Source organism: Panulirus ornatus, chromosome 69 (assembly GCF_036320965.1).
Source record: "Panulirus ornatus isolate Po-2019 chromosome 69, ASM3632096v1, whole genome shotgun sequence".
NCBI classification, from domain to species: domain Eukaryota; kingdom Metazoa; phylum Arthropoda; class Malacostraca; order Decapoda; family Palinuridae; genus Panulirus; species Panulirus ornatus.
Window position 1 is genome coordinate 16664312 of NC_092292.1, and position 24392 is coordinate 16688703.

Here is a 24392-nt window from a genome sequence, read left to right on the forward strand (position 1 = left end):
AGCAAGCATGGGAGAGGGGAGACAACTGAGATTGGCTGTTGGGTCGACAGATACGCCCAGGAATCGAACCCATGCAAACCCGACCCCAAGCAGGCCCATGCTGACTCATGTCAGTAATTCTAACCCCCACGGAGGCCCGTGTGTGTGTGTGTGTGTGTGTGTGTTTGCGTGTGTGCGTGCCTGTGTTGTGCTCAGATAGGATGAGGGAGAATGGATGAAGAGGAGGGTGGGGGAAATGATTGTAGATTGATAAACCCAGAGACGGATATATAGATGGAGAGAGAGAGAGAGAGAGAGAGAGAGAGAGCATAACACTGACACGAATACTAAATGAGACACAACGAGCGGTGAAAACTTAGGGCGATGTCAAGATCAACAACAGAATAATTGGGGGTTAATCACTTGACGATAACAATGATACGACACTCAGGCTCGCTACAGTTGTTGTGCCTCTACACCTAGTGCATCTTGCTTCCTTCAAGTCCACTTCCGTCGCTGAACTTTTATCCCAAGTGCGTTTTCCTTTACCATACCGTTTCTTCGTAGCTGAATATAGAAAATGTAGGCTGGTATTACTGTCTTCCGGTAGTTCAACCGTCAGTTGTTTTAAGATCTGGCTTTCCCATGTACTCCAACGTGCACTATAGTCCCTCCCTTCTCCCTGCCCATCACCATCCTAGTATACGGAAGTACTCGGGGACGACAGAGAACGGGGAACTCGATGATCCATGACGAGTCTGTGCTAGAAACTGGACAGTGAAGCAATGGTGTGTGTGTGTGTGTGTGTGTGTGTGTGCGGGGAATGGGGAAGGATAGCACCACGAGCCCTGGCCACTCTCGTGTGGGTCAAGGACATGGTCGTAGGGGTGAAGAACCCCCCCGTAATGTTTTTCGTTACTGTGCAATCCGTCGGGCCCAACCTCGCTGCAGCATCAACGTGCAGCATCAATCTTCTAGCGCGGGGAAACGATGCGAGTTAGTTGTACTTGTTATCATAACTTGCCATCGATACGTTTAGGGTCAATAGATTTATATTTGGACTTATTCTAAGCCTGACTGTCTTCCTTAGTTAGAAGACGTATCTCAGGAACTAAGGCGAAGTCTGTGATATAAAAGTATCTCTCATTTCTATGGCGTAGGAAATGAAGCGAATCCCATTAATTGCAGGAGTGATGGATGAGCTCGTTTCATGCCCTGGTCCCCAGGAGAAAGCGGAGGAGGAAGATGACATGCCAGGGCCCTGTAGAGACCACGGTTGATCATGCCTATCATAGAGTGCCAGCTACTGTGAGTATTGTAGCTGTTCCCAGTGTAACTCGCTTAGTATTCACTGGAATCACAACGAAGGATTTTAGGTGACAAGGGCATGATCGTGATTTATCCTACTCTCTCTCTCTCTCTCTCTCTCTCTCTCTCTCTCTCTCTCTCTCTCTCTCTAATTAATCATATCCAGAGTAGGGCGTGAGAGGCGTGCTAGGGCCTCTCCGCTGACCCTCTTCCTTATAAGACTTGATTAGATTTGGTGGGTCACTTCTTGCACTGCTACACGACACGAGGCCGTAGCCTGACGGAACCAAGGGAGACTTTCACGAGTATAAGACTCTCATGATATGGCCAGGTTTATTCCAGTTCACATCTGGCTGCTGGTTTCGGGGTAAAGTCAGGGTTGCAACAGCGACTTGTCTTTTGTTTTTTGGTAATGCTTTAATGGGAACGTAAGACGCCAGACCACGGGAAAGAGACCTGACGCTTGGGCAGGAAATGATCGCCCCGGTCGGCTGTAGCATTAAACTTGTCTGTTACCCATGGACCTCCAAGATACGAATGTGGATGGAAAGAGAACAGATAGTTAAGGGGAGGTTTGAGGTGCTCACACACACACACACACACACACACACACACACACACACACTGGATTTCCCAATCCGTCCTGTGGACTTCGAATGATTTTGCATCTGTGGACAAGAGACGTGTGTCCACTATAGGTGGAGGAGGAACTCTAGTGAAAAGTATTGCACGTGTTCCTTAGATCCATAAAGTCTATCCCTCAAGAGGACGTCTGACTCTTTCGACTGACTTTTGGCGTCTACAGATGTCAAAATCCATTTTGGGCCAATTTGGCTTCCCATGGTTGTTGTCAAATTAACAGTCATCATTCTGACAGACAAGCTGTTGTCACTGTCCTCTTGTTTCGAGAGGTTGTTCAGGATTGAATTATTTAGCTCTATTTCCTTTTAACTTTGTGTTCCAAGTTTATTATTTTTTTTTTCTAACGAAATTGTGCACTTACTGATCTCACTCAGAGTCTCTTCGTTTCTGAATCATGATGTTACTTACTCTCTCTCCTTCTCTCGCCTACCTATTAGTACCGTCCCATGGTCTCTCTCTCTCTCTCTCTCTCTCTCTCTCTCTCTCTCTCTCTCTCTCTCTCTCTCTCTCTACGTGGCTGCAATCCCACTTTCATCCACTTACTCCCCATGTCCTCTCCTCCCCACTGCCTACCACCCGCCCACCCACCTGTTATGTCTCTCCCCTCACCCCACCCAGCCGACCACCATCAGACCAAAATCCTGGCCATCATACATAAGCCATGAAAGTGAACCTGATAGCGGAGGGTGATACAGATCTTGGCTCCCTTATCTAGAATTACCCTCATTTGATGACTATGTTGTCCCTCCTGTATTCGTAGCGTGTATATAGTCTTAGGTTACACACACACACACACAAATCTGGGCATAGATGGTATTCCATATGGGAATTAAGTATTTTGAGTGAAGAGTCTGCATTTCGTAATATTAAGCCTTTAATTAAAACTTGGATTAATGATATTTATATGGTAACTACTCGACTAATTACACGAATTTTTAGGTTTTGACCACAGATTCATATTCAGCATACCAAAAAGTATCTATTTAGTATGCTGATTACTCGACTAATTACACGAGTTTTTGGGGTTTTGACCATGGATTCGTATTCAGCATACCTAAAAGCATGTATACTGAAAATCTGAAGAAAATCCACTTTTGGAAGAAAATCAAGAAAAATCCAAGGCTATAGCTTTGCATTTTGCTCAGATTTTCAACTTCAGATTTTCGTAAAAATCTGGGTGTAGATGTTATTTTACATGTTGAGTAAGTATTTTAAGTCAAATGACTGCATTTCGCAATACTAATGCCTTTAATTACACCTTAGACTAATTATGATATTATTAGTATGCTGATTACTGGACTAATTACAAGAATTTGGGGGTTTTGACCATAGATTCGTATTCAGCATACCTAAAAGCATCTATCCTGCAATTCTCAAAAAAATTCATCGTTTGGAAAAAATCTAGAAAAAATCCAGGCTGTAGCCTGGCATTTTGCTCAGATTTTCAACTTCTTCAGACATTAATGAAAACCTGGGTATAGATGTTATTTTACATGCTGATTAAGTATTTTAAGTCAAACGACTGCATTTCTGAATAGTAATGCCTTTAATTACCCCTTGGATTAAATATAATAAAATTAGTATACTGATTACTCAACTAATTACAGGAATTTTTGGGTTTTGACCATAGATTCGTATTCAGCATACCTAAAAGCATCTATCCTGAAATTCTCATGAAAATCCATTCTTTGGAAAAAATCAAGAAAAGTCCCTGGCTATATTATAGGCTAGGTATTTTGCTCAAATTTTCAACTTCTTTAGATTTTAATCAAAATCTGGGTATAGATGTTATTTTACATGATAATTAAGTATTTCAAGTCAAATGACTTCATTTTGCAATATTAATGCCTTTAATTACCCCTAGATTAATTATAATATAATTAGTATGCTGATTACTCGACTAATTACACAATTTTTTGGATTTTGACCATAGATTCATATTCAGCGTACGTAAAAGCATCTATCCTGAATTTCTCAAGAAAATCCATTTTTTGGAAAAAATCTAGAAAAAATCCAGGCTATTAGCCGAGCATTTTGCTCAGATTTTCAACTTCTTCAGATATTAATGAAAATCTGGTTATAGATGTTATTTTACATGCTGAGTAAGTATTTTAAATCAAACAACTGCATTTCTGAATAGCAGTGCCTTTAATTACCCCAAGGATTAGATATAATAAAATTAGTATGCTGATTACTCAACTAATTACATGAATTTTTGGGTTTTGACCATAGATTCGTATTAAGTATGCATAAAAGTATCTATCCTGAAGTTCTCACGAAAATCCATCTTTTGGAAAAAAATCAAGAAAAATCCCTGGCTATGCCATGGCTAGGCATTTTGCTCAAATTTTCAAGTTCTTCAGATTTTAATGAAAATCTGGGTATAAATGTTATTTTACATGATGGTTAAGTATTTCAAGTCAAATGACTTCATTTCGCAATATTAATGCCTTTAATTACCCCCTAGATTAATTATAATATAATTAGTATGCTGATTACTCGAGTAATTACACAAATTTTTGGATTTTGACCATAGATTCATATTCAGCGTACGTAAAAGCATCTATACTGAAATTCTCAAGAAAATCCATGTTTTGGAAAAAATCTAGAAAAAATCCAGGGTATACTTGGCATTTTGCTCAGATTTTCAACTTTTTCAGATTTTAATGAAAATCTGCGTATAGATATTATTTTACATGCTGATTAAGTATTTCAGTTCAAATGACTGCATTTCGCAATATTAATGCCTTTAATTACCCCCTAGATTAATTATAATATAATTATTATGCTGATTACTCGACTAATTACACGAATTTTTGGGTTTTGATAATAGATTCGTATTCATCATACCTAAAAGCATCTATCATGAAATTCTCATGAAAATCCATTTTTTTGGAAAAAATCAAGAAAAGTCCCTGGCTATATATAACAGCCTAGGTATTTTGCTCAAATTTTCAACTTCTTTAGATTTTAATGAAAATCTGGGTATAGATGTTATTTTACATGATAATTAAGTATTTCAAGTCAAATGACTTCATTTTGCAATATTAATGCCTTTAATTACCCCCTAGATTAATTATAATATAATTAGTATGCTGATTACTCGACTAATTACACAATTTTTTGGATTTTGACCATAGATTCATATTCAGCGTACGTAAAAGCATCTATCCTGAATTTCTCAAGAAAATCCATCTTTTGGAAAAAATCTAGAAAAAATCCAGGCTGTTAGCCGAGCATTTTGCTCAGATTTTCAACTTCTTCAGATATTAATGAAAATCTGGTTATAGATGTTATTTTACGTGCTGAGTAAGTATTTTAAATCAAACAACTGCATTTCTGAATAGCAGTGCCTTTAATTACCCCATGGATTAGATATAATAAAATTAGTATGCTGATTACTCAACTAATTACATGAATTTTTGGGATTTGACCATAGATTCGTATTCAGCATACCAAAAAGCATCTATCCTGAAATTCTCAAGAAGATCCATATTATGAAAAAAAATCAAGAAAAAGCCAAGGCTATATATATAGCCAGGCGTTTTGCTCAAATTTTCAACTTCTTCAGATTTTAATGAAAATCTGTGTATAGATGTTACTTTACATGCTGATTAAGTATTTCAAGTCAAATGACTGCATTTCGAAATATTAATGCCTCTAATTACCCCCTAGATTAATTATAATATGATTAGTATGCTGATTCCTCGACTAATTACACGGATCTGTGGGTTTTGACCATAGATTCGTATTCAGCATACCTAAAAGCATCTATCCTGAATTCCTCAAGAAAATCCATTTTTTTTGAAAAAAAATCAAGAAAGATCCCTGGCATTTTGCTCAGATTTTCAAGTTCTTCAGATTTTAATGAAAATCTGGGTATAGATGTTATTTTACATGATGAGTAAGTATTTCAAGTCAAATGACTTCATTTCGCAATATTAATGCCTTTAATTACCCCCTAGATTAATTATAATATAATTAGTATGCTGATTACTAGAGTAATTACACAAATTTTTGGATTTTGACCATAGATTCATATTTAGCGTACGTAAAAGCATCTATCCTGAAATTCTCAAGAAAATCCATGTTTTGAAAAAAATCAAGAAAAATCCAGGCTATACCTGGCATTTTGCTCAGATTTTCAACTTTTTCAGATTTTAATGAAAATCTGGGTATAGATGTTATTTTACATGCTGAATAAGTATTTCAATTCAAATGACTACATTTCGCAATATTAATGCCTTTAATTACCCCCTAGATTAATTATAATATAATTATTATGCTGATTACTCGACTAATTACTCGAATTTTTGGGTTTTGACCATAGATTCGTATTCATCATACCTAAAGGCATCTATCCTGAAATTCTCAAGAAAATCCATTTTTTGGAAAAAATCAAGAAAAATCCCAGGCTATACCTGGCATTTTGCTCAGATTTTCAACTTTTTCAGGTTCTAATGAAAATCTGGGTATAGATGTTATTTTACATGCTGATTAAGTTTTTCTATTCAAATGACTGCATTTCGCAATATTAATGCCTTTAATACCCCCTAGATTAATTATGATATAATTAGTATGCTGATTACTCGACTAATTACACGAATTTTTGGGTTTTGACCACAGATTCTTATTCAGCATACCTAAAAGCATCTATCCTGAAATTTTCAAGAAATCCATGTTTTGGAAAAAATCAAGAAAAATCCCTGGCTATATATAGTTAAGGCATTTCGCTCAAATTTTCAACTTCTTCAGATTTTAATGAAAATCTGTGTATAGATGTTATTTTACATGCTGCTTAAGTATTTCAAGTCAAATGACTTCATTTCGCAATATTAATGCCTTTAATTACCCCCTAGATTAATTATAATATAATTAGTATGCTGATTACTCGACTAATTACACAAATTTTTGGATTTTGACCATAGATTCATATTTAGCGTACCTAAAAGCATCTATACTGAAATTCTCAAGAAAATCCATGATTTGGAAAAAAATCTAGAAAAAATCCAGTCTATAGCCTAGCATTTTGCTCAGATTTTCAACTTCTTCAGATTTTAATGAAAATCTGTGTATAGATGTTATTTTACATGCTGATTAAGTATTTCAAGTCAAATGACTGCATTTCGCAATATTAATGCCTTTAATTACCCCCTAGATTAATTATAATATGATTAGTATGCTCATTCCTCGACTAATTACACGAATTTGTGAGTTTTGACCATAGATTCGTATTCAGCATACCTAAAAGCATCTATCCCGAATTTCTCAAGAAAATCCATTTTTTTGAAAAAAATCAAGAAAGATCCCAGGCTATAGCCGGGCATTTTGCTCAGATTTTCAACTTCTTCAGATTTTAAAGAAAATCTGGGTATAGATGTTATTTTACATGATGATTAAGTATTTCAAGTCAAATGACTTCATTTCGGAATATTAATGCTTTTAATTACCCCCTAGATTAATTATAATATAATTAGTATTCTGATTACTCGACCAATTACACAAATTTTTGGATTTTGACCATAGATTCATATTTAGCGTACGCAAAAGCATCTATCCTGAAATCCTCAAGAAAATCCATTTTTTGAAAAAAATCAAGAAAAATCCCCTGCTACTATACGAGGTATTTTGCTCAGATTTTCAGCTTCTTCAGATTTTAATGAAAATCTGGGTATAGATGTAATTTTACATGCTGATTATGTATTTCAAGTCAAATGACTGCATTTCGCAATATTAATGCCTTTAATTACTTCCTAGATTAATTATAATATAATTAGTATGCTGATTACTCGACTAATCACACGAATTTTTGGGTTTTGACCATAGATTCGCATTAAGTGTGCATAAAAGCATCTATCCTGAAGTTCTCACGAAAATCCATTTTTTGGAAAAAAATCAAGAAAAATCCCTGGCTATGGGCTAAGCATTTTGCTCAAATTTTCAAGTTCTTCAGATTTTAATGAAAATCTGGGTATAGATGTTATTTTACATGATGATTAAGTATTTCAAGTCAAATGACTTCATTTCGCAATATTAATGCCTTTAATTACCCCCTAGATTAATTATAATATAAGTAGTATGCTGATTACTAGAGTAATTACACAAATTTTTGGATTTTGACCATAGATTCATATTTAGCGTACGTAAAAGCATCTATCCTGAAATTCTCAAGAAAATCCATGCTTTGAAAAAAATCAAGAAAAATCCCAGGCTATACCTGGCATTTTGCTCAGATTTTCAACTTTTTCAGATTTTAATGAAAATCTTGGTATAGATGTTATTTTACATGCTGAATAAGTATTTCAATTCAAATGACTACATTTCGCAATATTAATGCCTTTAATTACCCCCTAGATTAATTATAATATAATTATTATGCTGATTACTCGACTAATTACTCGAATTTTTGGGTTTTGACCATAGATTCGTATTCATCATACCTAAAGGCATCTATCCTGAAATTCTCAAGAAAATCCATTTTTTGGAAAAAATCAAGAAAAATCCCAGGCTATACCTGGCATTTTGCTCAGATTTTCAACTTTTTCAGGTTTTAATGAAAATCTGGGTATAGATGTTATTTTACATGCTGATTAAGTTTTTCTATTCAAATGACTGCATTTCGCAATATTAATGCCTTTAATAACCCCGTAGATTAATTATAATATAATTAGTATGCTGATTACTCGACTAATTACACGAATTTTTGGGTTTTGACCACAGATTCTTATTCAGCATACCTAAAAGCATCTATCCTGAAATTCTCAAGAAAATCCATTTTTTGGAAAAAATCAAGAAAAATCCCTGGCTATATATAGCCAGGCATTTCGCTCAAATTTTCAACTTCTTCAGATTTTAATGAAAATCTGGGTATAGATGTTATTTTACATGATGATTAAGTATTTCAAGTCAAATGACTTCATTTCGCAATATTAATGCCTTTAAGTACCCCTAGATTAATTATAATATAATTAGTATGCTGATTACTCGACTAATTACACGAATGTTTGTGTTTTGACCATAGATTCGTATTCAGAATACCTAAAAGCATCTATCCTGAAATTCTCAAGAAAATCCAATTTTTGAAAAAATCAAGATATATCCCAGGCTATATATATATATATATATATATATATATATATATATACATATATATATATATATATATATATATATATATAGCCAGGCATTTTGCTCAGATTTTCAACTTCTTCAGATTTTAATGAAAATGTGTGTATAGATGTTGTTTTACATACTGATTAAGTATTTCAAGTCAAATGACTGCATTTCGCAATATTAATGCCTTTAATTACCCCTAGATTAATTATAATGTAATTAGTATGCTGATTACTCAATTACACGAATTTATGGGTTTTGACCATAGATTCGTATTCAGCATACATAAAAGCATCTATCCGGAAATTCTCAAGAAAATCCATTTTTTTGAAAAAAATCAAGAAAGATCCCAGGCTATAGCCGGGCATTTTGCTCAGATTTTCAACTTCTTCAGATTTTAAAGAAAATCTGGGTATAGATGTCATTTTACATGATGATTAAGTATTTCAAGTCAAATGACTTCATTTCGGAATATTAATGCTTTTAATTACCCCCTAGATTAATTATAATATAATTAGTATTCTGATTACTCGACCAATTACACAAATTTTTGGATTTTGACCATAGATTCATATTTAGCGTACGCAAAAGCATCTTTCCTGAAATTCTCAAGAAAATCCATTTTTTGAAAAAAATCAAGAAAAATCCCCTGCTACAATACGAGGTATTTTGCTCAGATTTTCAGCTCCTTCAGATTTTAATGAAAATCTGGGTATAGATGTAATTTTACATGCTGATTATGTATTTCAAGTCAAATGACTGCATTTCGCAATATTAATGCCTTTAATTACCCCCTAGATTAATTATAATATAATTAGTATGCTGATTACTCGACTAATTACACGAATTTTTGTGTTTTGACCATAGATTCGTATTCAGCATACCTAAAAGCATCTATCCTGAAATTCTCAAGAAAATCCATTTTTTTGAAAAAAATCAAGAAAAATCCCAGGCTTTGTATATATAGCTATGCCTGGCATTTTGCTCAGATTTTCAACTTCTTCAGATTTTCATAAAAATATGGGTGTAGGTGTTATTTTACATACTGATTAAGTATTTCAAGTCAAATGACTGCATTTTGCAATACTAATGCGGGAGACAGCGACAAAGTATAAAAAAAAAAAAAAAAAAAAAAAAAATAATTAGTATGCTGATTACTCGACTAATTACACAAATTTTTGGGTTTTGACCATAGATTCAGCATACCTAAAAGCATCTATCCTGAAATTATCAAGAAAATCCATTTTTGGAAAAAAATCAAGAAAAATGAAAATCTGAAGAAGTTGAAAATCTGAGCAAAATGCAACGCCTTGGATTTTTCTTGACTTTTCAAAAAAATGGATTTTCTTGAGAATTTCAGGATAGATGCTTTTAGGTATGCTGAATACGAATCTATGGTCAAAACTCAAAAATTCGTGTAATTAGCGAGTAATCAGCATACTAATTATATTATAATTAATCTAAAATTCTCAAGAAAATCCATTTTTGAAATAAATCAAGAAAAATCCAAGGCTCAGATTTTCAACTTCAGATTTTAATGATTTTAACTGTGACCAACTAGAGCTTTATCATCAGCAAACAATAACTGACCCACTCTCCAGGTCCTCTCATCTCCAATTGACTGGAGACTCACCCCTCTCTCCAAAACTCTTGCTTTTAGCTCCCTAACCAACCCATATATAAGCTAATTAAATAACCATGGTAACATCACACATCCCTGTCGCACAAGACCTTCACTGAGAACCAATCAAAGAAGCATCATATTTATGTTTCACACCAATACAGTTCATGCAACATTGATATGACAGTGTATGTGGAAGCTGAAGTCCACAGTAGACATTAACTGGCTAGAAACAGTACTCATGGACAGTGCATATAGGGGCATCCCATGCACAGTGATTATAGGACATAATTAACTCCCTCCTTTACATACCCACTGAAACTTCCTACCCTTCTCAGTAATCTCAGTTTCATCTGGAAGATAAAATTACATCAAAAAGTCAGTCAAACTCCTCTGACTTATCATTAACAGTATTTTATTATCAAAGATATCTGAATACACTAGTACATTTAACCAACTGTTAAGCAAGTGTTATCAAAGAATATGACAGTGCCTTCAGCAGATCACACCACATCAATATATCCTCACATATTCAAATATGACTCCCCAGAACAGTCAGGTTCACACAGTACATCAACGACACACCAGTACCATAGCACAGGACAGTTGATCTCCAGTTATCACACAGTACTGTATCAGGTGAAGCAGCAACAGAGGTAATTGTGCTCCTGAAACTTCTTTAAATTACAACACATCATTAGGAAAACTACAACAATAGCATGGACATCTTTGCCTTATAATATGCTTTTCAAATATTTACACATTCAGAAACACAGACATACTGGCAATTCAAAATAAAGCACACTAATGTGTACAAGACGACACAGTTATAGATGGAGCTCTGGATACTTCTGTGACTCTCCTCCATCATGAGCTCAAAATGAGATATCACAGCCCTGTGTTGTGGACTGGGTGGGTCACCATGTGAGACCCTTGCCAGAAAGCTGGCAACAGGCTCTGAAGATTATATTACAAGTACCTGGAAGATGCCATCACATGTGAATGGTTCTCGCTAGAAAAATCCTATTAAAGTTCCACTAAGCTTGGGTGGACAATTTGAAACTTTCTATGTGTATAGCTAGATATTTGAAATTTGTTACATTTGATACATATTCTGTTGGAAATGTATTATGTTTGCAACATAATCCATTTCAACACAGCTCAACTGTTACAAATCAACAGGGTGAATATGAATGTATTCCATATGATAAGAATCACATGCTTCCATGCTCAAAGGTAAGATTTACCTCATGGTTTAGGAATGGATTAAAATGAAGATATTATTTTCAAAGACATCTTCATCATCACCATTATCATACAAAAGGCTTAATTCAACAGCACTTAGACCCTTGCAACAAAAATGGAGTTCAACAGACAGAAATGTCTTGACTTGAAAACTAAGTTTAGAGATCAAGAGAGGGGATGTAGACATTCTTAAATTTGGCTGGTCAAGCAAAACTAAGTTTGTACTGTTCTGAGTTAAACAATATTATCAAACAGACAACAGTGTGCTCATAATCAAAACACAGATACATACATTTTTACAAAAAAAGTGATGAAAGACACATTTAACTTGGAAAAATATAACCAACTGTGTGCTGCATATTACATCATTATACAGATAAGGTATTCTCTCAAATATATCTAGTTTGAAAATGAACAGTATTTCAGCTTAGTGTGAAACTGTACATCACAGACATTCTATCATCACCTTACTTCCATTTAAATTCTTTTTAATAAAAACTACCATATATAAATTATTGCTATATACTAAAGATCTTTTCATGCTATACTACAAGATTTTATCACATATAGAAAATCTATCACTGCTATGTAAATCATACCAATGCAATTATCTGTAGCAAAAAATATTACTTAATCTACTTTGCTGTATATACCAGAACCTCCAAAGACAGTTACATAACAGATCACGCTCTGAAAGAAATCTTCAAAATATATAAAACTGAATAGGAAACAAAACACAATTTAATGGACTCCTCCTTCTTCCTCCCCTTGTGCTAAACATGCAATATGAAGGTATTATCAATTACTCTAATGCTGATACACAGCAAATAGTACACCAACTTTATACATTTAGGTAAAAAAGAAGAAATCAAGAAGATCATGCTGATAATCATATCTAATTACACTGACTCCTGAATGCCTATTTCAACAAATGGTCACTATGTACTTCATTCATAAAAGAATTACAAAACACATAAATATCTTGGCATACAAGAGGTAGTTCACTATGAGATACTGTAAATGCAGTCTTCAAGAAAACTTCATTTATGGTGCCTTCACATCTCTGACACTACTGTACAATCTTCATAAAAGCCAATAAATGTTTTTTTAAATATTTATATATGTACTCTGTAACTCGCTAAATATTCAAGCACTGTTAAAAAGGAAAAAAGTGTCCTTACTACATTAGACTGAATTGAATATAGTGAATTCAATAAAAATCCACATTCATTTACCCTTATACTGCATATAAATAGATATACTAATGGACCATTTACGTATAAACCATGAGTAATATAATTTCCTCGATAATTCATCTAATATGTTGTGTTCAAGGATTTCACTTTTCACTTTGGAAAATGGATATACTCTTTTGTAACAAATTGTACTGGCCAGAGGGGCAACTCTGTTTGGTCCTATTCCCAGATGGGGTGATGGCAAAATACAATTGATCAGTCTTTTTTCACTTGGTGGAATAACAGGGAAGGGAAGGTGGAAATACACAGGATAAAGGGTCAATGGAGAGGATGTGGACTATGGCAAAAGGAATGTAAGGTAAGAGGTAGGAACTGAAGAACAGTATGAGATAATGGGATGAGGCAAAAAAAGTGAACTAAGGGATAGGAAAGAGGAAAAGGGAAAGCAAAAGAGAAAAACTTAAGGTCTTCACAAAGGGTGGGGAAACTTTCTTGGTGTTCTACCTCAATGAAGGTGCCGTATCTTGTTTCTTACATCCAAGTCTTAGTGAACATGGATGGTGAGACGATATGTCAAGTTCCTGGGAAGGTTGGTGCAATTTACTCTTAACAGTTAGTAAAATAGAATAAATTTCATATTTTATTATTCTAATTCTAAGAAATCTTTACTCTTTCATGTTCAAAAGTAAACATATAGTTTCTTTTTCTGTGATTTACGTGTAAACCAATATTTAATTGTAAAGCTGGATGAATATATTGTAAATTACAGACACACAGTACTGTTTTATGTGGATACTTGTTTAAACACTGTCCTCTTTCCCTTGTATAATTTGATCCATTCAGTCCAAATGGCCTTTATAAACACCATGTCCTTTTCCTCCTCCCAGAATGTTACAATGACTCAATCACTGTCAAGATCGTTGATGGCATATTTGTTTCTGCTAGTCAGTGCTGAGCTGTTGCTCATGCTGTTGCTGGCGTCACTTGATCTTGTGACCCAGAGAAGAACACAGACAGAAGGCAAACGCCATTGAGAGAAGTTCAGTGAGGCCCACACCGATGCCAATCCCCATGAGCACGTTGACATGGTTTTCCACCCACTGCATCAGTCTACCGTAGCAACCCTGGAGAAAATGGAAGCATTTTTAGTCGTGCTGTGAGCACTGCTGCAGGAACTTGTCTACATTAATAAGGTACCCATAAACTTCAAAAGGTGACAGCTGTATATAATGAATAATTATCTACAGCAATTAGATATAAATTAAAATTCCATTAGAAGGTTACAAGTTAACGTATTATTCAATAAAGGAAAACTCACCTTCAAGAATACTTGGCAAATTACCTCTTAGCATGTCAAAATGCATATCCCTTGATAGCATGAAATATATTTTCTAACTGTGCGGTTCTTTTACAGTATTACCAAAGTAGGTTTTAATATCTTCATTAATATGTTATGAATAGGATCTAAATTTATGCTCGTCCATTGTAACAGTATAATAAGAGCTTGTTGCAGATACCCTCAATAGAGCAGTAAAAAAAATATGCAAAAGCAGTTTCAGAATAGGCCAAGTATAGGCCACACATATTTCAGAGAAAGTGGTGGAAGAGAGAAAGCAAAAATGTTTGCAAAAGTTATAATATACAATATCTGTAGTGATGCTGCTATCACAACAATTTATGAAGTCCTCCAAGATTCTGAGTGAGAGCTGGAACCAGTTTCGCATGTATATCTGTGAGGCAGGGAATGTAACCCTTTCCAATCGACCTTTTGCATAAACAGCTGTACTTAGATAAATTGAAATTATCGTAATTACTGTGTGGTATGCAGTATGACTTATTACAGTTGCTCATGGACTCATTTTCTTTTGTTTATATCTGTACAGAATAGGATCAAAGATTATTTTATAAGGCTAGGGCTACAATCTTGGAAGAAGGAAATATAGTGCAGATGGGGGGACGTGACTTTTGACACATGGTAGGATTTGCTGGTTAGGCCTTTGATGGCAACTTCGTGTTTCCTAAATCTGTAGCTAACCAAAGTATACCAACATCAACAATATACAAAATACAGAAAATAATACATGTCTATGCTAAAAAAGGGTATTCATGTATAAACCTTCATTAACTCATATGCTGCTAACATTGCTCCTCTATTTGAAGGTTGAGGGACTAAAATTACACGTCTACCAATGGAGTGACACTAAAAAGCCTCACACCCTACCAACTCTTCTAAATGGGGTTCAATCATTGTTTTTCAACACCTAAGTCATTTTGTGAAGCTACCAGTTGGAGTGCCTTAATCAGCTAAAAGCATGCAGATACAATCCGCTATTTAGACAAAACCTCATGCTCAGACCAGCTCTGTTGCAAAGGGTCTTAGTTATGCATCAGAATCATGCTCATGATTGTGAATGTCCACAGTGATCTTTTCAAAAGATATTCTCACTTTGCTGTACCAACATCACAAAGGAACAAGGTGCCCTTACGGCTGCCGCACAACACCTCCAAGTATGACTCACTCCAGCATCTAGTGTAAGTCTCACCTCTTGAATAACCACAGATACTTGTATGAACACCTTTTGCCTCACATTAAACCTCATGGTAACTGTCTGTCTGTCTGTCTGTTGTTTTGAATCTTGTAGAAACCCCAACCTGTCGGGGTTTCTAAGGCCTCCAACACTTCCCAAAAGGAACTACCAAATACAATGACATTTTGCAATGTTTCTGCAGGGAAATACACACATAAAGTAGTGTATACTTTGTCAGTGGCCTTAGTCCTGGATAATGCATGAGTGTTTCTTTGGCCAAAGCCTGTGTATCAACTGCTATAGACATTGAGTTGTCCTCCTATGACTATAAATCCTGATAGGACTAATTACCCATGAACTGTATGGTAGAGAGAAATATCTGTGTGAAGTAAAAGGAAAATGGACTGGTAACTGGAAAATTTTAACTCCATGAGTACGATGATGCGATCCTTGTATATGATGACCTGGACTCTGACCTGACCCTTAAGGGTCATATCATCATACTCAAGGGTCACAACATCTCATCCAGAGAAAAACACCTCACCTTGAAGCCGAAGCAGCATTACATATATTTTTTTCAAGTCGCCAAAGATATACTTAAAAAAAACCTTCACGACAGATCAAATATGAACAATGATGTGAAGTGATTGCATTTTACATTTATATCTGTGGGGAGCAAGCCATCATAATCAGCTGATAGGCAGGTCTGAAACTGTAGTACTATCATGATGAAAGGAAAGGAGGGCAGGTTTCTTTTAATGTCATACTTATCAAAAGATGAATTTTAGGGGATTTTAGTTTTTGCTTTATATATATATATATATATATATATATATATATATATATATATATATATATATATATATATATATTTTTTTTATTTATTTTGCTTTGTCGCTGTCTCCCGCGTTAGCGAGGTAGCGCAAGGAAACAGACGAAAGAATGGCCCAACCCACCCACATACACATGTGTATACATACATGTCCACACATGCAAATATACATACCTATACATCTCAATGTACACATATATATACACACACAGACATACATATATACACATGTACATAATTCATACTGTCTGCCTTTATTCATTCCCATCGCCACCTCGCCACACATGGAATAACAACCCCCTCCCCCCTCATGTGTGCGAGGAAGCGCTAGAAAAAGACAACAAAGGCCCCATTCGTTCACACTCAATCTCTAACTGTCATGTAATATATATCTTTTTCTTTCATACTATTTGCCATTTCCCGTGTCAGCGAGGTAGCGTTAAGAACAGAGGACTGGGCCTCTGAGGAAACATCCTCATCCAGCCCCCTTCTCTGTTCCTTCCTTTGGGGGGGGGAAAAAAAAAAAAAAAGAGAGAAGGGAGGATTTCCAGCCCCCCGCTCCCTTCCCTTTTAGTCGCCTTCTACGACACGCATGGAATACGTGGAAAGTATTCTTTCTCCCCTATCCCCAGGGAAAATATATATATATATATATATATATATATATATATATATATATATATATATATATATATATATTTTTTTTTTTTTTTTTTTTTCAAACTATTTGCCATTTCCCGCGTTAGCGAGGTAGCGTTAAGAACAGAGGACTGGGCCTTTTTTGGAATATCCTCACCTGGCCCCCTCTGTTCCTTCTTTTGGAAAATTAAAAAAAAAAAAAACGAGAGGGGAGGATTTCCAGCCCCCCGCTCCCTCCCCTTTTAGTCGCCTTCTACGACACGCAGGGAATACATGGGAAGTATTCTTAATCCCCTAATATATATATATATATATATATATATATATATTTTTTTTTTTTTTTTTTTTTTTTTTTTTAAAAAAAAAAAAAAATATATATATATATATATATATATATATATATATATATATATATATATATATATTTTTTTTTTTTTTTTTTATACTTTGTCGCTGTCTCCCGCGTATGCGAGGTAGCGCAAGGAAACAGACGAAAGAAATGGCCCAACCCCCCCCATACACATGTATATACATACGTCCACACACGCAAATATACATACCTACACAGCTTTCCATGGTTTACCCCAGACGCTTCACATGCCTTGATTCAATCCACTGACAGCACGTCAACCCCGGTATACCACATCGCTCCAATTCACTCTATTCCTTGCCCTCCTTTCACCCTCCTGCATGTTCAGGCCCCGATCACACAAAATCTTTTTCACTCCATCTTTCCACCTCCAATTTGGTCTCCCTCTTCTCCTCGTTCCCTCCACCTCCGACACATATATCCTCTTGGTCAATCTTTCCTCACTCATTCTCTCCATGTGCCCAAACCACTTCAAAACACCCTCTTCTGCTCTCTCAACCACGCTCTTTTTATTTCCACACATCTCTCTTACCCTTACGTTACTTACTCGATCAAACCACCTCACACCACACATTGTCTTCAAACATCTCATTTCCAGCACATCCATCCTCCTGCGCACAACTCTATCCATAGCCCACGCCTCGCAACCATACAACATTGTTGGAACCACTATTCCTTCAAACATACCCATTTTTGCTTTCCGAGATAATGTTCTCGACTTCCACACATTCTTCAAGGCCCCCAGAATTTTCGCCCCCTCCCCCACCCTATGATCCACTTCCGCTTCCATGGTTCCATCCGCTGCCAGATCCACTCCCAGATATCTAAAACACTTCACTTCCTCCAGTTTTTCTCCATTCAAACTCACCTCCCAATTGACTTGACCCTCAACCCTACTGTACCTAATAACCTTGCTCTTATTCACATTTACTCTTAACTTTCTTTTTCCACACACTTTACCAAACTCAGTCACCAGCTTCTGCAGTTTCTCACATGAATCAGCCACCAGCGCTGTATCATCAGCGAACAACAACTGACTCACTTCCCAAGCTCTCTCATCCCCAACAGACTTCATACTTGCCCCTCTTTCCAAAACTCTTGCATTTACCTCCCTAACAACCCCATCCATAAACATATATTATCTTTTGCGCAATTCATCACTGATTCCCTAAATACATCCCAAAAGATGCTTGTGGCATGAGAAGAGTGGGAGGTGGGTTGATTAGAAAGGGTAGTGAGTGGTGGGATGAAGAAGTAAGATTATTAGTGAAAGAGAAGAGAGAGGCATTTGGACGATTTTTGCAGGGAAAAAATGCAATTGAGTGGGAGATGTATAAAAGAAAGGGACAGGAGGTCAAGAGAAAGGTGCAAGAGGTAAAAAAGAGGGCAAATGAGAGTTGGGGTGAGAGAGTATCATTAAATTTTAGGGAGAATAAAAAGATGTTCTGGAAGGAGGTAAATAAAGTGCGTAAGATAAGGGAGCAAATGGGAACTTCAGTGAAGGGCGCAAATGGGGAGGTGATAACAAGTAGTGGTGATGTGAGAAGGAGATGGAGTGAGTATTTTGAAGGTTTGTTGAATGTGTTTGAGGATAGAGTGGCAGATATAGGGTGTTTTGGTCGAGGTGGTGTGCAAAGTGAGAGGGTTCGGGAAAATGATTTGGTAAACAGAGAAGAGGTAGTGAAAGCTTTGCGGAAGATGAAAGCCGGCAAGGCAGCAGGTTTGGATGGTATTGCAGTGGAATTTATTAAAAAAGGGGGTGACTGTATTATTGACTGGTTGGTAAGGTTATTTAATGTATGTATGACTCATGGTGAGGTGCCTGAGGATTGGCGGAATGCGTGCATAGTGCCATTGTACAAAGGCAGAGGGGATAAGAGTGAGTGCTCAAATTACAGAGGTATAAGTTTGTTGAGTATTCCTGGTAAATTATATGGGAGGGTATTGATTGAGAGGGTGAAGGCATGTACAGAGCATCAGATTGGGGAAGAGCAGTGTGGTTTCAGAAGTGGTAGAGGATGTGTGGATCAGGTGTTTGCTTTGAAGAATGTATGTGAGAAATACTTAGAAAAGCAAATGGATTTGTATGTAGCATTTATGGATCTGGAGAAGGCATATGATAGAGTTGATAGAGATGCTCTGTGGAAGGTATTAAGAATATATGGTGTGGGAGGCAAGTTGTTAGAAGCAGTGAAAAGTTTTTATCGAGGATGTAAGGCATGTGTACGTGTAGGAAGAGAGGAAAGTGATTGGTTCTCAGTGAATGTAGGTTTGCGGCAGGGGTGTGTGATGTCTCCATGGTTGTTTAATTTGTTTATGGATGGGGTTGTTAGGGAGGTGAATGCAAGAGTTTTGGAAAGAGGGGCAAGTATGAAGTCTGTTGGGGATGAGAGAGCTTGGGAAGTGAGTCAGTTGTTGTTCGCTGATGATACTGCGCTGGTGGCTGATTCATGTGAGAAACTGCAGAAGCTGGTGACTGAGTTTGGTAAAGTGTGTGAAAGAAGAAAGTTAAGAGGAAATGTGAATAAGAGCAAGGTTATTAGGTACAGTAGGGTTGAGGGTCAAGTCAATTGGGAGGTAAGTTTGAATGGAGAAAAACTGGAGGAAGTAAAGTGTTTTAGATATCTGGGAGTGGATCTGGCAGCGGATGGAACCATGGAAGTGGAAGTGGATCATAGGGTGGGGGAGGGGGCGAAAATTCTGGGAGCCTTGAAGAGTGTGTGGAAGTCGAGAACATTATCTCGGAAAGCAAAAATGGGTATGTTTGAAGGAATAGTGGTTCTAACAATGTTGTATGGTTGCGAGGCGTGGGCTATGGATAGAGTTGTGCGCAGGAGGATGGATGTGCTGGAAATGAGATGTTTGAGGACAATGTGTGGTGTGAGGTGGTTTGATCAAGTAAGTAACGTAAGGGTGAAAGAGATGTGTGGAAATAAAAAGAGCATGGTTGAGAGAGCAGAAGAGGGTGTTTTGAAATGGTTTGGGCACATGGAGAGAATGAGTGAGGAAAGATTGACCAAGAGGATATATGTGTCAGAGGTGGAGGGAACGAGGAGAAGTGGGAGACCAAATTGGAGGTGGAAAGATGGAGTGAAAAAGATTTTGTGTGATCGGGGCCTGAACATGCAGGAGGGTGAAAGGAGGGCAAGGAATAGAGTGAATTGGATCGATGTGGTATACCGGGGTTGACGTGCTGTCAGTGGATTGAATCAGGGCATGTGAAGCGTCTGGGGTAAACAATGGAAAGCTGTGTAGGTATGTATATTTGCGTGTGTGGACGTATGTATATACATGTGTATGGGGGTGGGTTGGGCCATTTCTTTCGTCTGTTTCCTTGCGCTACCTTGCAAACGCGGGAGACAGCGACAAAGCAAGAAAAAAAAATATATATTATCCCTGGGGATAGGGGATTAAGAATACTTCCCACGTATTCCCTGTGTCGTAAAAGGCGACTAAAAGGGGAGGGAGTGGGGGGCTGGAAATCCTCCCCTCTCGTTTTTTTTTAATTTTCCAAAAGAAGGAACAGAGGGGGCCAGGTGAGGATATTCCAAAAAAGGCCCAGTCCTCTGTTCTTACCGCTACCTCGCTAATGCGGGAAATGGCGAATAGTTTAAAAGAAAAGAAAGATATATATATATATATAAATGCAAAGGTGAGTAATGTGGCAGTTGAGGGATTAATTGGTGTACATGGGGTGTTCAGTGTTGTAAATGGAAATGGTGAAGATCTTGTAGATTTTTGTGCTGAAAAAGGACTGGTGATTGGGAATACCTGGTTTAAAAAGAGAGATATACATAAGTATATGTACGTAACTAGGAGAGATGGCCAGAGAGCGTTATTGGATTACGTGTTAATTGATAGGTGCACGAAAGAGAGGCTTTTGGATGTTAATGTGCTGAGAGATGCAACTGGAGGGATGTCTGATCATTATCTTGTGGAGGTCAAGGTGAAGATTTGTAGAGGTTTTCTGAAAAGAAGATCGAATGTTGGGGTAAAGATAGTGGTGAGAGTAAGTGAGCTTGGGAAGGAGACTTGTGTGAGGAAGTACCAGGAGAGACTGAGTACAGAATGGAAAAAGGTGAAAACAAAGGACGTAAGGGGAGTGGGGGAGGAATGGAATGTATTTAGGGAAGCAGTGATGGCTTGCGCAAAAGATGCTTGTGGCATGAGAAGCGTGGGAGGTGGGCAGATTAGAAAGGGCAGTGACTGGTGGGATGAAGAGGTAAGATTATTCGTGAAAGAGAAGAGAGAGGCATTTGGACGATTTTTGCAGGGAAATAATGCAAATGACTGGGAGATGTATAAAATAAAGAGGCAGGAGGTCAAGAGAAAGGTGCAAGAGGTGAAAAAGAGGGCAAATGAGAGTTGGGGTGAGAGAGTATCATTAAATTTTAGGGAGAATAAAAAGATGTTTTGGAAGGAGGTAAGTAAAGTGCGTAAGACGAGGGAACAAATGGGAACTTCAGTGAAGGGGGCTAATGGGGAGGTGATAAGTAGTGGTGATGTGAGGAGATGGAGTGAATATTTTGAAGGTTTGTTGAATGTGTTTGATGATAGAGTGGCAGATATAGTGTTTTGGTCGAGGTGGTGTGCAAAGTGAGAGGGTTAGGGAAAATGATTTGGTAAACAGACAAGAGGTAGTAAAAGCTTTGCGGAAGATGAAAGCTGGCAAGGCAGCGGGTTTGGATGGTATTGCAGTGGAATTTATTAAAAAAGGGGGTGACTGTAGTGTTGACTGGTTGGTAAGGTTATTTTATGTATGTATGACTCATGGTGCCATTGTACAAAGGCAAAGGGGATAAAAGTGAATGCTCAAATTTCAGAGGTATAAGTTTGTTGAGTATCCTGGGAAATTATATGGGAGAGTATTGATTGAGAGGGTGAAGGCATGTATAGAGCATCAGATTGGGGAAGAGTAGTGTGGTTTCAGAAGTGGTAGAGGATGTGTGGATCAGGTGTTTGCTTTGAAAAATGTATGTGAGAAATACTTAGAAAAGCAAATTGATTTGTATGTAGCATTTATGGATGTGGAGAAGGCATATGATAGAGTTGATAGAGAGGCTCTGTGGAAGGTATTAAGAATATACGGTGTGGGAGGTAAGTTGTTAGAAGCAGTGAAAAGTTTTATTGAGGATGAAAGGCATGTGTACGTGTAGGAAGAGAGGAAAGTGATTGGTTCTCAGTGAATGTTGGTTTGCGGTAGGGTTGCGTGATGTCTCCATGGTTGTTTAATTTGTTTATGGATGGGGTTGTTAGGGAGGTTAATGCAAGAGTTTTGGAAAGAGGGGCAAGTATTGAGTCTGTTGTGGATGAGAGAGCTTGGGAACTGAGTCAGTTGTTGTTTGCTGATGATACAGTGCTGGTGGCTGATTTGGGTGAGAAACTGCAGAAGCTGGTGACTGAGTTTGGTGAAGTGTGTGAAAGAGGAAAGCTGAGAGTAAATGTGAATAAGAGCAAGGTTATTAGGTACGGTAGGGTTAAGGGACAGTCAATTGGGAGGTGAGTTTGAATGGAGAAAAACTGGAGGAAGTGAAGTGTTTTAGATATCTGGGAGTGGATTTGGCAGTGGATGGAACCATGGAAGCGAAAGTGAATCATAGGGTGGAGGAGGGGGCAAAAGTACTGGGAGCGTTGAAAAATGTTTGGACGTCGAGAATGTTATCTCGGAAAGCAAAACTGGGTATGTTTGAAGGAATAGTGGTTCCAACAATATTATATGGTTGTGAGGCGTGGGCTATAGATAGAGTTGTGTGGAGGAGGAGGGTGGATGTGCTGGAAATGAGATATTTAAGGACAATATGTGGTGTGAGGTGGTTTGATCGAGTAAGTAATGAAAGGGTAAGAGAGATGTGTGGTAATAAAAAGAGTGTGGTTGAGAGAGCAGAAGGGGGTGTTTTGAAATGGTTTGGTCACATGGAGAGAATGAGTGAGGAAAGATTGACAAAGAGGATATATGTGTCAGAGGTGGAAAAAACGAGAAGTACGAGACCAAAGTGGAGGTGGAAGGATGGCGTGAAAAAGATTTTGAGGGATCGGGGCCTGAATATGCAGGAGGGTGAAAGGTATGCAAGGAATAGAGTGAATTGGAACGATGTGGTATACCGTGGTCAATTTGCTGTCAATGGATTGAACCAGGGCATGTGAAGCGTCTGGGGTAAACCATGAAGGTTCTGTGGGGCCTGAATGTGGAAAAGGAGCTGTGGTTTCGGTGCATTATCATATGACAGCTAGAGACTGAGTGTGAGCGAATGTGGCCTTTGTTGTCCTTTCTTTGCGCTACCTCGCACACATGAGGGGGGAGGGGGTTGTTATTTCATGTGTGGCGAGGTAGCGATGGGAATGAATAAAGGCAGACAGTATGAATTATGTACATGTGTATATATGTATATGTGTGTGTGTGTATATATATGTATACATTGGGATGTATAGGTATGTATATTCGCGTTTGTGGACGTGTATGTATATACATGTGTATGCGGGTGGGTTGGGCCCTTCTTTTGTTTGTTTCCTTGCACTACCTCGCGTGTCGTAGAAGGCGACTAAAAGGGAAGGGAGCGGGGGGCTGGAAATCCTCCCCTCTCATTTTTTTTTTTTTTTCCAAAAGAAGGAACAGAGAAGGGGGCCAGGTGATGATATTCCCTCAAAGGCCCAGTCCTCTGTTCTTAACGCTACCTCGCTAATGCGGGAAATGGCGAACAGTATGAAAGAAAAAAATATATATATATATATATATATATATATATATATATATATATATATATCAGGGAAATAACTTTCTTCAGGGAAAAATTCTAACAGGTTACCTATGAGTGGAATGTTACTACTCACTTCAGATATCTATAAATCAAAGAACTGATCTACAAAATGCTATGGATGGAACTCAAGCTGCTTTTGGGATACTGAATCTCTCAAAAAGCTG

General features: G+C 37.2%; 1 protein-coding gene and 1 long non-coding RNA gene across 5 annotated transcripts in view; one reads left to right on the forward strand and one right to left on the reverse strand.

The window, feature by feature from the left end:
* The window catches only part of LOC139747510 (uncharacterized), a 128053-nt gene extending 126667 nt beyond the window's left edge, over positions 1 to 1386 (forward strand). Inside the window, exon 3 of the long non-coding RNA XR_011712404.1 lies at positions 1168 to 1386. This is a non-coding gene — a long non-coding RNA (uncharacterized lncRNA). The remainder of the gene's footprint in view (positions 1 to 1167) is intronic.
* A 9675-nt stretch (positions 1387 to 11061) lies between these two features.
* Positions 11062 to 24392, reverse strand: part of LOC139747641 (tetraspanin-1-like) — a 245716-nt gene continuing 232385 nt past the window's right edge. For 2 of the 4 annotated variants that reach the window (XM_071660147.1, XM_071660150.1), the window contains one exon: positions 11062 to 14228. In XM_071660147.1, the coding sequence (XP_071516248.1) occupies positions 14210 to 14228 (19 nt within the window). In that variant the 3' untranslated portion in view covers positions 11062 to 14209. The remainder of the gene's footprint in view (positions 14229 to 24392) is intronic. The other 2 variants (XM_071660148.1, XM_071660149.1) reach the window with 1 other exon arrangement.